Source organism: Suillus discolor (assembly GCF_016758755.1).
Source record: "Suillus discolor strain FC423 chromosome Unknown F5147scaffold_91, whole genome shotgun sequence".
Classification (NCBI taxonomy): Eukaryota; Fungi; Basidiomycota; class Agaricomycetes; order Boletales; family Suillaceae; genus Suillus; species Suillus discolor.
The window spans coordinates 27,141-41,404 of NW_024541338.1; the positions used below are offsets into that span (position 1 = coordinate 27,141).

At 47.8% G+C, this 14,264-nt stretch overlaps 5 protein-coding genes across 5 annotated transcripts; 3 read left to right on the plus strand and 2 right to left on the minus strand.

Annotated features, from left to right (window-relative positions):
- Window positions 1–155: 155 nt before the first annotated feature.
- Window positions 156–1,236, plus strand: F5147DRAFT_585931 (uncharacterized protein; the record flags this gene model as incomplete). The annotated part of the gene is made up of 4 exons (XM_041431898.1): window positions 156–443; window positions 486–692; window positions 746–947; window positions 1,076–1,236. Coding segments are annotated over 4 exons (858 nt in total), but the record flags the coding sequence as incomplete, so codon positions are not given.
- Window positions 1,237–2,805: 1,569 nt separating this feature from the next.
- F5147DRAFT_657698 (uncharacterized protein) lies at window positions 2,806–4,718 on the minus strand (the record flags this gene model as incomplete). The annotated part of the gene is given in 9 exon segments (XM_041434304.1): window positions 2,806–2,851; window positions 2,946–3,237; window positions 3,290–3,560; window positions 3,609–3,653; window positions 3,703–3,797; window positions 3,822–4,011; window positions 4,031–4,209; window positions 4,236–4,521; window positions 4,581–4,718. 9 exon segments carry the CDS (start codon window positions 4,716–4,718, stop codon window positions 2,806–2,808), a joined length of 1,542 nt encoding a protein of 513 aa, XP_041286809.1.
- A 380-nt stretch (window positions 4,719–5,098) lies between these two features.
- Window positions 5,099–6,906, plus strand: F5147DRAFT_657699 (uncharacterized protein; the record flags this gene model as incomplete). Its single annotated transcript, XM_041434305.1, has 6 exons — window positions 5,099–5,236; window positions 5,296–5,940; window positions 5,990–6,094; window positions 6,144–6,188; window positions 6,242–6,560; window positions 6,602–6,906. The coding sequence occupies 6 exons, from the start codon at window positions 5,099–5,101 to the stop codon at window positions 6,904–6,906; spliced, it is 1,557 nt and encodes a 518-aa protein (XP_041286810.1).
- Window positions 6,907–9,287: 2,381 nt separating this feature from the next.
- F5147DRAFT_779680 (uncharacterized protein) lies at window positions 9,288–11,507 on the minus strand (the record flags this gene model as incomplete). The annotated part of the gene is made up of 8 exons (XM_041442329.1): window positions 9,288–9,925; window positions 9,978–10,194; window positions 10,270–10,320; window positions 10,373–10,417; window positions 10,467–10,565; window positions 10,621–10,910; window positions 10,946–11,312; window positions 11,370–11,507. 8 exons carry the CDS (start codon window positions 11,505–11,507, stop codon window positions 9,288–9,290), a joined length of 1,845 nt encoding a protein of 614 aa, XP_041286811.1.
- Window positions 11,508–11,775: 268 nt separating this feature from the next.
- Window positions 11,776–14,153, plus strand: F5147DRAFT_779681 (uncharacterized protein; the record flags this gene model as incomplete). Its single annotated transcript, XM_041442330.1, has 10 exons — window positions 11,776–12,055; window positions 12,204–12,257; window positions 12,305–12,382; window positions 12,433–12,456; window positions 12,506–12,712; window positions 12,762–13,028; window positions 13,076–13,164; window positions 13,196–13,358; window positions 13,405–14,040; window positions 14,092–14,153. The coding sequence occupies 10 exons, from the start codon at window positions 11,776–11,778 to the stop codon at window positions 14,151–14,153; spliced, it is 1,860 nt and encodes a 619-aa protein (XP_041286812.1).
- Window positions 14,154–14,264: the final 111 nt, after the last annotated feature.

Below are 14,264 nucleotides of genomic sequence, written 5' to 3' on the forward strand. Positions count from 1 at the left end.
ATCGACAACACCGCAACACAGTGCATATTCAGCCTCCATGACCCGCTTGTCCACGTCAGTGTGCTTTCGCAGAAGATCACTCTAGTACTCATGGTGGGTCAGATACTGGGCAGGATGCTCCCAATGATACATTAAAGGGATCCTACTATATCCCACACCCTATTCTCGATGGTTCCCCTTGTGATGCTGCGGGAAACTTCTTGAATGGAGATCATCCTCCCGTCCCAGATCATCCTCAGGCTACCAATGACACCTGGGAGCCATTTACATCGCGTGGCCACTTTGAGCTCACGGACTTTATTTTTCAGTGGAATCAGATGTCCGGGAAGCAAGTTGATGAACTCATGCAGGTTTTAGGATCCTTCAAGGAGTTCAAAGGCCGTCCTCCTTTCAGTAGTGACCGCCATGTCCATCATACCATTGACGCCATCTCTTCAAGTGCTGTTCCTTGGCAATCTCTCATACTCTGACATGCTGCATCTGAGAACTTGCCACCTGGTCCATCTGTTACCCCATGGAAGCACACCAAGTACAAGGTGTGGTATCGTGACCCCCGCGAGTTAGTAAGAAATCAACTTGCAAACCTGGAGTTCGCTGATAACATTGACTATTTGGCTCAACAAGTGTTTGGAGAGCAAGGTCAGCGTGTATGGTCTGACTTTATGACTGAAAATTGGGCTTGGAGCCAATCTGTGAGTCCATGAATAGTTGTCTATCGGTAGTACTGATCATGGCCATCTGACAGAACACGCTGGCCAAAGATCCAGACTGTCATGGTGCAATGCTTGTTCCCATCATCCTCGGTAGCGATAAAACTACGGTCTCTGTGGCAACTGGCCAAAATGATTTCTACCCACTCTATATATCTATGGGTAACCTTCATAACAATGTCCGTCGCGCTCACAAGGAGTCTGTGAGCCTCGTAGGTTTTCTGTGCATCCCACAGAGTATGTTTATTTCGGCTGTACAAGACACTTCTTACTAAACTTATAAATTATGATAGCTGAGCGTGATCATGACACGACAGATGAATTTCCTGATTTCCAACGACACATTTTTCACACATCGTTGAAAGCCATCCTCGAGACCTTTCGTCCTGCAATGGAGAGACCAGAGGTTGTCAAGTGCGCTGATGGTTACTATCGACGGGCCGTGTATGGCCTTGGTCCATACATCGCCAATTACCCCAAACAATGTCTACTTGCTTGCATTGCTCAAAATTGGTGTGCACGGTAAGCACCTTCACATAATTCAGAACTTTATTTTCGACTTAGTCAGACAGCCAAAGGTTGAGAATCGACCCAGTTAGGCGGGCCATCCAATGTGGGCCCATGTGTGCTTATGCACGGATGGGCCCACAGTGTGGAATAGCGCCCATGCTAGCGGGTGGGTCAAGTGTCGATGCCATAGGATGAATGGGACAATTGTAATGGGCCACAAGGTACATGGGCCCAGTTATATATCTCGGAAGGGGGGTACAGATGGGCCTAGCTACTTATTCTTGAGGAAATTTGATGTTGGAAGAGCCAACAGGAAAATTTTGAGCCCATAACAGTATCAGGCATGGCTGGTGAATGGGCTCAGCTCGTATCGGAATAGCTTACGGATGAGCCCAGCTGGTTATTGACAGTATCGGAAGTGAGCCGACCAGTTATTCCTGGGCCCATCACAATACTGGGAAGGGTTAGTGGATGGGCCAACTGGTTATTTTGGGCCCAGTAGATACCAATTCAGTGTGCGGATAGGTCAAATATGCAAGACCTGGCCCGGCACATAACAAATTCAGGTGCGGATCGGCCCAGTACACAAGCATCTGGAAGGGCCCAATTGGTCCTCACATTCAATATGCGGATCGGTCTGGCTGGTAAGGTTTAGGCTCAGTGCACCAATATCTGGAAGGCCCGAACTGGCCCAGCACATGCACATTCACGCAGATCGGGCCAGTCAAGGTGGGCCCCAATATGCAGGCAAGTCAAGTGGGCCTACCATGAAGGAATTCCCGGTAGTGATGGGTGAGCCATTAGTATATGGATGTGGTACTGATTTGGTAGGGGTCACGGATGGGCCCAGCAAGTTTTTTCGGCCCACCAGATATGCATATGATCCTGCCCAGAGGGGCAACGTATAGTCCCATCTGGCCCAGTACATATGCCGGGTAGTCTTGGATGGGCCTACGGATGGGCCCAAGAGAATATGCATTTGATCTCGGAAGGGCCGACTAAGCTGAATATACGGCATGGGACTGCATTGTATTCTCGAAGGGCCAGCTAGTTATTTGGTCTGGCCCATGATAGGCATCTGATTTCGGAAGGACCAACAGTTGCGCCCAGCAGGATATTCTTCAGCCTAGTACATGTGCAAATAATCTCAGAGGGGCTTCTGGATAAGCCCAGTGCAAGTGTTGGATCTTGGAAGGGCTCGGCTAGGGAATTTTGGCCAACTCAGTGCACTTTGAGTCAGAGACTAGTTTTACAGATGCAACTGGTGCAACAGAAACGAGTAATGAAATACGGGACAAAGTTTGATACGAATGCTGATCCGGATCCGACGTTGATATACATGTCGGAGGGATGCACCATACGTGTACCGTCCACGATGATGCACATTGTTATAATGCTCAGAAAATCATCGGCTGCGATCATTGTGCCATAGTCGGGAGTCTCAAAACTTTCATTGCCACTACCACATGAATATCACAGCTTCATGTAATCATGAAGTAAAGCATATCCTCACTAGGGAAGACAAGATATTGAATGAAACAACAATGCAGCTCATATCTACAAATCACATAAACCCAGAACCGAGCTACAGGAGATGGGGACCGTGAACAGCATAGTAAGGAATGATGTAGCTAAAAGTACAGATTATATAGGGTATCATGATATAAAGAATCCCGGAAACTAGTCGATCCGAGATGTACTGGATAGGGTGACATTGCTCTCTACCAGGCATCCGAGGCGTTAAGGCATTGCTCCAGTGCTTTCAACCGCTGGTGGAGGTTAGTCTCCACTGAACGAACTCTTACATCCAAGGTGTCCAGCTGCTCATTGGTGGCCAGGAGATCAAATCTCCTGCCAAGGTCCTGAATGCCCTGCAGGATGTCTCTTGCAGTTGGCTCGGGATCAGCGCGGTTGGTCGGTGCAAACTGATCACCCCGTTCGGGCCGTTGGCTTGTGGTATCGATCACAAGCGTTTTGATCGGCACATCAGCCGGCAGGCCAGGTTGTTGCTCCGCCTCTAAGAGTCATTTCAATGGGTTAACATCCTTCCATTTGGACGGAAAGCTCACCTTTGGCGATGTCAAGTATAACCGGAGAGATCACATGGGACTTCCAAATGCGTGTTCCAGAGTGTTCGGCAGAATTCGAGGAACCTGCGGACACCTTTGCCTGCATTCTCTTCCTCACGCCGACACCGTCGATCGCACAGGTGACCTTCATGAGGTTGCAATTTGCACACGCAAGTCGCGTGCATCCGAACTTTTTGTCCGGAAGGACAACGCATGGTATGTCCATTTTTGTGCACTTGTCGCACTTCCGGGGATGGAAACGAACAGAATGCTGGACATTTGTTAGGTTGTCCTGGTACAGATAGACACAACGACTTACCTGGAACGGAGTAGCGATACAATCATCTGAGCCCCATTCTGCAGGCTTGACAATGGGTCAGCATCAGCGCTATGAATAAGTGCGAATCACTTACCCGAATGTCTGAATCCTGGAAACCCTGGTCATTGCCTGGCAGAACAGCCTTGTCAGGAGCAACAGACAGTAATGCCTGGAGCGGTAAGCCATTTGCTGCATCAACCAAGATCAACTGACATACCTTCAGTTTCGCATCAATGATTCCGGTTGACGCATCTGACATCAACTTCCTCTTCTTTTTCAGAGGCTCTTGGGGCGAGGAAGGCAACTTGGGGGCTTCAATCACAACGGCCCCATCTGTATCTTCATCGCCCACCATTCTCTTCTTGCTATCACTGGCCAGGAAAAGTGCCTTCCACTGTTCCCTCTCAGCTTTGGCCACATACAGGTGGCGGTATCTCAAGGGTGGATGTGCCGGACGACCGAGAGGGGGCAGGTTCTTGAGCACTCATGGGCGGGAAGATCGTTTTGGTTGCGCTACCAGCTTGGCGATGAGATCCAGGTCCATGCGGGATGGATTCTGATGTGCTCGTAAGTGCGAAGATAGTCTCAGTTCTGCTGCCGGCTTGATAATCATATCCGTGTCCGCACAGGATGGCAGGACAATAAGAGCTGGAGTTGTTGTGGGAATGGTGGTGGGAATTGTGCTCGATGTTGCAATTGAAGGAACATCAAGCTCAGAGGGTGGGTGATAGTCCACGGTCTTCTCGAATCGCGGATGATCCTTGATCTGTGGGTCATTGTCAGTAACAGAGCTCCAGTTGGGGACGCGCTGAAAAGTACCACCCTTGGAGTACTGCCATATGATGGCAGTGCAGGAAAGTAGTTGCGGGGAAAATGAAGTTGCATCCCCTGCATGAGTTTTCAAGTCTTTTGCCTGGGGCGAAATGGGTAAGGTTGGACATAATTCAAAAATACAAGAGAAATAAAACTCACCATGCGCCTGGCGATGTCATCCAATAACCTCAAAGTCTCTGGATCGCCCTCCTTCAACTTCATGCAACACTTGATGAGTGGTTGCACGGCCGCCAGAGTGGCGTTTAGGGCATCGTTTGCTGCCTCGGAAGGTGTCATGGTTGAATATTAGGAAAGATGGTGCACCCACAAAGGTTGATATCACGTCAGTTGTGGGCACTGTAAAAGCTTGGAAATGTGGAGCGGGTGTAATATTATTGTGAGATAATGGAACTACTGCGACAATTGTCTTGTTCGATTGCCACAGTCAAGTGATTGGATGACCGTCCAATCCACATGTAATTGTCCGGACACAGGTGGTGCTCGGCCTTTCCCGGTGTGGATACCTGACCTGTGGCAATCGAACAAGACAATTGTTGCAGTAGTTCCATTATCTCACAATAATATTACACCCGCTCCACATTTCCAAGCTTTCACAGTGCCTACAACTGACGTGATATCAACCTTTGTGGGTGCACCATCTTTCCTAATATTCAACCATGACACCTTCCGAGGCAGCAAACGATGCCCTAAACGCCACTCTGGCGGCCGTGCAACCACTCATCAAGTGTTGCATGAAGTTGAAGGAGGGCGATCCAGAGACTTTGAGGTTATTGGATGACATCGCCAGGCGCATGGTGAGTTTTATTTCTCTTGTATTTTTGAATTATGTCCAACCTTACCCATTTCGCCCCAGGCAAAAGACTTGAAAACTCATGCAGGGGATGCAACTTCATTTTCCCCACAACTACTTTCCTGCACTGCCATCATATGGCAGTACTCCAAGGGTGGTACTTTTCAGCACGTCCCCGACTGGAGCTCTGTGGCGGACAATGACCCTAGGATCAAGAGTCACCTGCGATTCGAGAAGACTGTGGGCTACCCCATTCCCGCTGCGATTGAGGTTCCTTCCAACTTCGAACTTCTGCAGGCTGCTGCGTCGGCTGACCGGTCACCAACCGACACCGTGATGCTGCCCTCCAGAGTCTTGGCTATCTCGCCAACTGCATCCCTTACTGATCCGGATCCGATTCTCACATCGGTCACGCAACCCAAGCTAATATCGCTGCCTTCAACGCCCAGAGATCCGCAGATTTCTCCGCTCCTTTCAGTACCTCCTGCTGCTCCCATGAAATACAACCTTTTTGTGGCCACCACACAGAAGAAACCCGGCAACAGCAAGAAGAGAAAGGCTGAAGACGGGGATACCTATGACCACATTTTGGCCGACGCACCCAAGTTGTCTGCCCTGCCTTCAAAACCGAAACACAAAAGGAAGAAGAAGTTCCTATCGGATGACAAAGACAACGTGCCAACCAGCACTATCTATGCAAAACCAAAGGTATATCCATTGCATCAATCCACAACCAAATCGCTCACCAACCGCATAGCGCAAGGAATCATTGCCTGTCACCGCTGAGAAATATTCCGATCCGGCAGTTCCGGACTCGTGCAACAAGGCCCAGGACGGGTGCTTCCAGGATGCAGAAACTAGGGTTTGTTATTTGTACTTTGCGCAGCTCCTATACTCACCAATTTATTTAGCCTGCTCAATGGGGCCATGATTCTCATATCGCCATGCCGTTGGAGGTAAAACATTCCATTTGGTGCATAACTACTTTGAAAAGCTAACAAATTGACAGCATTCCGTGCGTCACCACCCCCAGAAGTGCGACAAGTGCAGGAAACTCAATATACCCTGCCTTGTTCTTCCGGACAGAAAGTTCGGATGCATGCGACTTGCGTGTGCAAACTGTGATCAGATGAAAATCACGTGTGCTATCGACAGTGTTGGTGTGAGGGAGAGGTTGCAAGCTGAGACCGCTGCAGTGTTATCCAATTCTGACAAGCACTCCGGAGCCCGCATTCCCAAGTCCCGGGTGATCTCCCAGACTCTGGCTGGCCGTTCTTCCCAGAAAACCACCCCACATGGCTCCTCTGGCCTCGGACACAAAGAGACAGGTAAGTTTTCTGTTGGATCCAAGGAACTTGACCTCATCTAGCTTACCTAGAGGCTGGGCAACAACCAAAGGATGTACTGCCTGGCAATACGCTCATGCAACCGCTCCCAACTGTGTCGACATCAGAACCCGTCCCACAGCCAGAACAGGATGACCACCCTGCTCCGACCAACAACATAGATCCAGAGCCCACAGCAAGGCACATCCTGGAGAGCATCCAGGACCTCGGAAGGAGATTGGATCTCTTTGCTACCAATGAGCGCGTGGAAGCATTGGAGGCGAGAGTGGCTTTGGTAGAGAGTGTCTTCAACCAGCGGTTGAAGGCCTTGGAGCAACGGCTCAACTAATCGGATTCCCAGTGAAGAGATATGTAGGCACATCTAGAACCTCAAACACAAACTAGTTTGCTATGTTATGATACCCGGGTACATATATATCCTGTAATTTTAGCTGCTCTTTGCCTGACTATGCTATTCCTGGTCACCGTTCCCTGTAGTTCACCTCTATCCTTTTCATTTGTACATATAGACTGCATTGTCGTTTTCTTGAATAGGTTGTCTCCCCTAGTTACGAGGACCGTGATTGCATGACACTGTGACATCCAATAGAATAATCCTCCGGTGGACATAGTTCTTGTCAGTGAAAGTTTTACCACTTCCAACTACAGAACGATGGCGGCAGATAATATTTCTGACCGGACTCACGGTGTTGATAAGCGGGCAGATAGCTATATGAATGTCATTACGGATGTTATACAAAACAGTGCACCCCTCCTACATCTATGTCAATGTCGGATCCGGATCAGCATTCATATTGAACTCTATCCGGTATTTAATTACCTCCGGCACATCTGTACATTCCCCCGGAAATATGCTACCGGACTAGTTGCTCACTGTCCTTACATTGAAAGCATTATCTATGTTCGGACTCTTAGATATACTGTGCGGGTTGCCGATATTGCGGAGATTCTGTGATTTTACCCAGTTTGATGCTCCAGCACATATTGTATGTCACCTATTCCTTTTTGAATGGTTTTTGTGTGTACTGCTTGGTCCCACCTAGTCACATACACCTGGCTTCATGGTGATTGCATGAAGCTTGAACTTCCAATAGCATAATATACTGCAGTGTATATAGTTCATCTGGTTGTAGCCCAGGCATGATACAAGTTCTGGCATGCTGAGCTACGGAACAATGATTGCGTCCGATTATAGCTCTGGGGGTGATAGGTAGCCAGCACGCTAACACATATATCATCTTTTTATCTGTATGGGCTCCTATATCAAACTGTTGGCATTGCTTCATCTTTGTAGTAACTGAGCCCATGTAAGTTGTGGCTACCAAATATAGTAGCTGACCGGATTACTTGGTACATACGTAGCCGCAGGTCATCATACCATCTTCCGATACCAGACATCGCCACAATCTGATTGGATGTCTTGCGTATCATACAGAAGATGCTCATGATGACAATTGGGGCGTGCATAGTAGGTCAAGATCACCTGTTTGGCAATTCTGGGGAATGCTTGGGATGTAACTTCTAGATAATCATGTATGCTGATGTTGCCATGCACTTATCACATAAATGGATCCATTTGGCTCATGATCTACAAGGGTTTTCACATCATCTGTGAAATTGATTTGTTGAATTTCCAGAGAGGTCAATCTGCAAACGTCAATATATATCTCTCTTCCGGTATCACATCAAAAGTTGCATTGCTCTGCTATTTGTAATGGTTCCAATGCCCAATCCCATCCTGGATTGCATCTATATTCACCAGAGACCCATATCTGACATTTTTAAGCCAGTGTACAAGCCCTTCCGAGAGCAACAGTTCACTAGTAGGGCCCATCCGTAAGATAGTGTAGATATGTGCTGGGTCATCCAATGACCAACTGTGCTTTGCCAAAACCGCATTACGCACACAATCAATTGCTTGGCATGTCAGTTTGCCCTTGTAATGTTCACAGACCTCACAATAAATGGCTGAGCCCATCCGTCAAATGTTCCGAGATTATCCATCTTAGCTTGGTCGCCTCTCAGAGAGTTACATGCTTATAACACAGGCCGAAACATCACTTCCTGGCCCTTCCGAGATGAAACTCATGCTTTTTGGTCAACTGGACCTTTGCTGATTGAGCCCCACTGGGCCTAACAATGACTAGCTGAGCCCTCCCGTCAGCATTACCGAGATCAAAGCATATGCTTATGGGCCCAAAAATAACTAGCTGGGCTCATCCATAACCCTAGAGGAGCGATGAGTTGGCCTGCTCCCCACAGGTCCCTGTTGTGCAGCCCATCTACCTGGGCAGATTTCCATGATTAATACATTCATACACAGCCACCACAACCAAATTCTTTCTTGTCTGGCCCATCCAACGACACAAAACGCGACTTCTTGGGCCGAAAACAACATTGGTGAAACCAGCTGGCCCATCCTGGAAGCACCGCTTTGATCATATGTTTGCCATATGATGATGCATCAATAAACATATCATTCGGCAGAATCGTCTTGAAAGTAGGCCATTTTATGCCAAACATTCCCGACACAGCAAACTTTCAATTTAGTGGAACATCTGATTCTTCTATTGCAAACCTTCATACATCTCCTCACTGCTATCTTATAGAAATACAAGACAATGGCATTAGGCTCCTTTAGTCATGACACGCACAGCTGGATGTGACAACGATCTACTCGCTGGATGTGCTGGGCGGGGCACTAGAGAATCAGGAAGATAAAGGAGAGGAGGCGAACGGAAGTGATGTTCCAGGTACAGCTGTAGATACAGATCTCCTGGCATTATCTAGCCGTTTGCTGTTGACACTAGGGGGCTGCCTCACAATTTGTGAGGCAGCCTCCTCATCACCGCTGCCGGTATTGTGGAGTGACCACAACGGATACATGGCCTTATGTTGCTGTGACTGTGAGTCTCTGGCTATGCTCTCACGAGGATGGTGTACCATCCAATTGTCTTTGTGCTTCCGAAGAGCCATGGCCAAATTGCCCAGAGATGATGATGTCGCAGTCCAATGCTGATTCGAAGTGCTTAAACATTTCTCCAGCACGGTCAACCTCACATCTAATGTCTTCTCCATCACACCTAACCTTGTGTCTAACGTGTCCACCCATTCATTTGTGGCAAGGAGATTGAACCGTCTACCGAGGTCATGTATGCTATGCAGTATATCTCTGGCAGTTGGCTTGGGCTTGGGCTGATGTCGGAGTCTGCTTGACCCAACCGCAGGATCGGTGATTGGTTGGGCCGTTGCCGGGGGTAACACTGTCTCCAAAGGCTGCATGGCCGGGGGTGCCAGTGGATCCGGATGTTGAGTCACACCCTCCATTGGTTGGTCCGCATGTGAGTCTGAAATTTGATTGATTTTTGCTCGTCCGAAGGTTGATATAGATGTGCTTACCGCCCGATAAATCTAACACGACAGCCTTTTGTCCGGCACGGGTGAACCCACGAGCAGGGTTTTTCTTTCTTTTTGTGGTGACAGATTTAGCTTGAGTTTTGGTGGGGTGCGATTTGGGGGTGCAGATTTGGGTACATTTGGGAGGAAGAGCTTCATCTCCCTTCGACTTTGCTTGCAACCTCTCCTGGACGCCAATGCCGTCAATTGCGCAGGTTATCTTCATTTCATCGCAGTTGGCACAGGCAAGTCATGTGAACCCATGTTTCTTGTCTGGCAGTACAATACAAGGTACATCCAATTTGACGCATTTGTCACACTTTCGGGGGTGATAGCGAACGGAATACTGGAACAACATACATCACCTGATATTAGCATCCAGAGTATCAAGAACCCACCTCCGCCGCCATTGCAATGGTGGAATCACGACCCCATCCAGCTGGCTAGAGAAAGAAGCATTAAAATGGAATCACCGAGTAGATGACGACCTACCCTGGTGTCTGCATCCCAGAAACCTTTATTGACTGTGTCTGAGGGCATTGGATTGACTGGTCCTGCAACTGCACTTGCCCTCAATGGCAACGATTTGTGCTGCAACATTCATGCTAAAGTCAGAAGTACAAACAGCAAAAGAAGGACATAGCACCTTCTGGGTGATAAGTATGCTTCTGGTCGGGCGGTTCTCCTCATCATCCGACATGAACTTCTTCTTCCTTTTGGGAGCAGATTGCCGGGATAATGGGTGTGGTGCTGGTCTACGCGTCCCGTGAGTTTCATTTGTGACATCATCTTCTGCTTGTCTGTTCTTCCACTTGGCGGGTTGTTGAACAGTCTTCGTTTGTGTCTTCATGTTTCCTGTCACACTAGGATCATCCTTGCTTGGCGCAGCTGCGGTGGAAGGGTAAAGAGGAGTCAGTGGTTCCAATGGTGCCATTACTGTTCAGGGAGGAGTCAGCGGGACCTGGTCAAACAAGGCTGCTGGGGTAGATGTATGGCCAGGCTCAAGATTTGCCTTGTGAGGGCAGGGTCTTGAACGTGAGCAATCGACCTGCCCTCCAGAGTGGCATCAAAGGGCAGCGTTGAGGAGGTAGCTTGCGCATCCGCCAAAACGGAAGCAATGGGTTCCGTGACCCCAAAACTGGTGACATGACGATAATTTACCGTCTTGTGGAATCTTGGATGATGCTTGATGCGCGGATCATCGACGACGACGGTTGTCCAGTCCAGCAATGCTTGAAAGACGCCAGCCTTGGAATACTGCTGTACGACCACCACACATGACAGCAGCTGGGGGGAGAATGATGTTGCATGGCCTGCGTAGAGTTTTAAGTCTTTTGCCTGTAACCAGTTGTGTTAGTACCAACATTAACACTGCATAAACGGCAGCAGACGTACCACACGTCTAGCGATTTCATCCGATAATGCCAACCCCGCCGCTGAATCGCCCTCCTTCAACTTCATACATCGCTTTATAAGTGATTGCACATCCTCTAATGTGTCATTCAGAGCAGCATCTGCTTCGGAAGGTGTCATAGCACTAGATGCAAAACTTTGGTGAGTTTATAACAGCGCAACTCTCTGGGGAAGAGAAAAAGGAATGACTCAGAGAAATTTTACCCATATCGGGATCTATACCAATATGTCGGTGGTGGGTGTTTCTGAGAAACGTGTGGCCTACATCATACTCAATTGCCGTAGATATCACAGTATATCTTGGCGCATATTTATCATGATGTTCTCTGACTTCATTTTCACACATAAGATCATGTCTGAGCTACATGTTCGTTGTGCCACTCCAACTATGTCACATGCTGGCGACGAAGTGTTCTCATATGCTGATGACAAACTCTCCAGCATCTATTCTACCGAGTCTCAATATCAGTGTTCTACACTCACTGACTCCCCGGTACAGGACCACTGCGCATTGGAGGAGGATCTGATCGATTGGTGGGGCATCTATGTCCCTTTAGAGTCATGGATTCCCCCCAAACCAGAGAGCATTCTGACATTTCAAGGAATCATCGGACTGAAATCATATCCGGTGTATAAATGCAAGTTCACCATAACCCCTATTCGGCCCGGTATTCTGAAAACATTCCCATTAAAGTATATAAGTTCTGTGCCGAGCTTCCCCATTATTATGAATATCGGAGTGATTCCATGGGAAAGAAAGAGAAAAGTCAGCCATTTGCTGGATTGCTGGCGTGGTTGAACAAACCTTGTCCACAGAATACGAGCTTTGTTTCAACGGTGACTTTGATGAAGTCACAAGCATGCTGTCCGGTGAGCATGGAAAATGCCTCATCCATTTGTCTAACAAATTGTATTAGACATGTATGTAACTGAATTGCTCCGGACCCCAAACTTTTTAAGAGGCCAACATTCCCGAACAATTGAAGGTCCTGATGGTCAGTTATCGGCACAACTAGATTTGTCCAGTGACTGAACTTATTAATAGAATTAGGAGGTGCAACATCGGAAGGTTAGCACGCTGGCAGCCAGGATCAAGCTAACTTATGTTGATCAATCAGAAGATTCAGCTAAATCACAGACATCACCAAACACCATCAGTATGGTGATGGAATCAACAATTCTCCAAGATCCTTATGATTGCGGATGGGACGATCCAACTGTCGATGGAGCTGCTCCTGTTCATGAGTTTTCCACACCCGATCCATACGATTGCGGATGGGAGGATGGCACCACAGCTCCGGAAGAAGCTGCGAAGCCTGGAGAAGGTGTGTTTGTTCAATAACTCATGAGAATCAACCATATTAATATTATTAGGAAATGCAACATCCGAAGGTTGGCACAACCTGGCTGCCAGGAATATGCTAACTTGTGTTGATGAAATAGAACATACGCCAAATTCACAGACATCACCACATCCCATGGATCCGGTTCTGGATTCCACGACTCTCATTGATGATCCCTACGATTGCGGATGGGATGGTGCTATTGCACCCTCAAATCAGTTATCGATGCCCGATCCTTATGATTGTGGATGGGAGGACGAAACTGCAGCTCTGAATGAAGTCATAATGCCGGGAGAAAGTTTGTCGGTTATGTACTTTTTCACACTTCTACTAACCAGGTTATAGGATTAGAAAATGCTGAACCGGAGGAAGGCGAGTACAATCTTGGCAGCCAATATTTGCTTACTCAACTGCAAAGCAGACTGGGCTGCATTGTCAAATCCGATGAGAAATGAAGTTTTGCAGGAACCTATACCTGCAGATAATTTATACGAGTCCAAATGGGATGATCTGATGGTGAACAGGGCGGTATCGCCAAATAAGTCTGCCGCTGCAGACCCTTATGATTGCGGATGGGAGGATACCATGGATACCGAAGCCTCACCAATGAATATCTCATCGGAAGAAAGTTAGTGGGCATTTTGTTGTTTCAATCCCAACTGACAGGTTCACAGGATTGAATCCAAGCCAGGATGAAGGTATAAATCAACCCTTCTGCCAGGAAGGCCGTGATTCAACGGATGATACGGCTCAATTGTCGCACTCTATTGACAAGGTTAGTCAACTGAGACAGGCGGGAAATCGTTCATATGAGTGCGGGTGGGATGATCCAGTTGTCCAGGAGATGGCTCTCTCCAAGTCGTCGATGGCCGATCCTTACGACTGCGGATGGGAGGATGATGCTGCATTGCCAGAAAAAACCACAACACCAGGAGATAGCACTGATGATACATATGGATGCGGGTGGCAGGACTTTGCGATGACCACAACTGCCAAGATATTTTATAATCCTTCCGATGAACATGGGGACTATAGTACAAATCAGCACATAGTTCCCACTGATTGGTCTAGATCGGATTCACTAAATTCATTCAAAGTGGATGACATTGATATAGAAAACAAACTTCCGGACATTGAAAAGGACAGCACCGAGGATCTTTACGATTGCGGGTGGGATGATCCGATGGATAACATAACAATCAAGGAGCAACCGGAAGTGTCTGAGATGAGAGAGGAAATTGATGTCATTGACCTGACATCGCCAGAGGGGAGAGATGTTATAGACCTTACATCTTCACCTGCCACCTCAAGTAAGTCATATGTGACTCGCTGCATTCTTTGCTAATGTCCGATATATACAGGGCAGTCCTTTTCACCAGCCGATCCCAATGTGTTTGAGGAGGCCAAAGAGTCCATGCATTGAGCTATCCAACGACTAAATAGCATAGGACATAATGACTGTGAGTATGTTGATCTTGCAGCTCAATCATGCCTGACCTACACGTGAGGCAGTCAATCGATACATACACAGCAT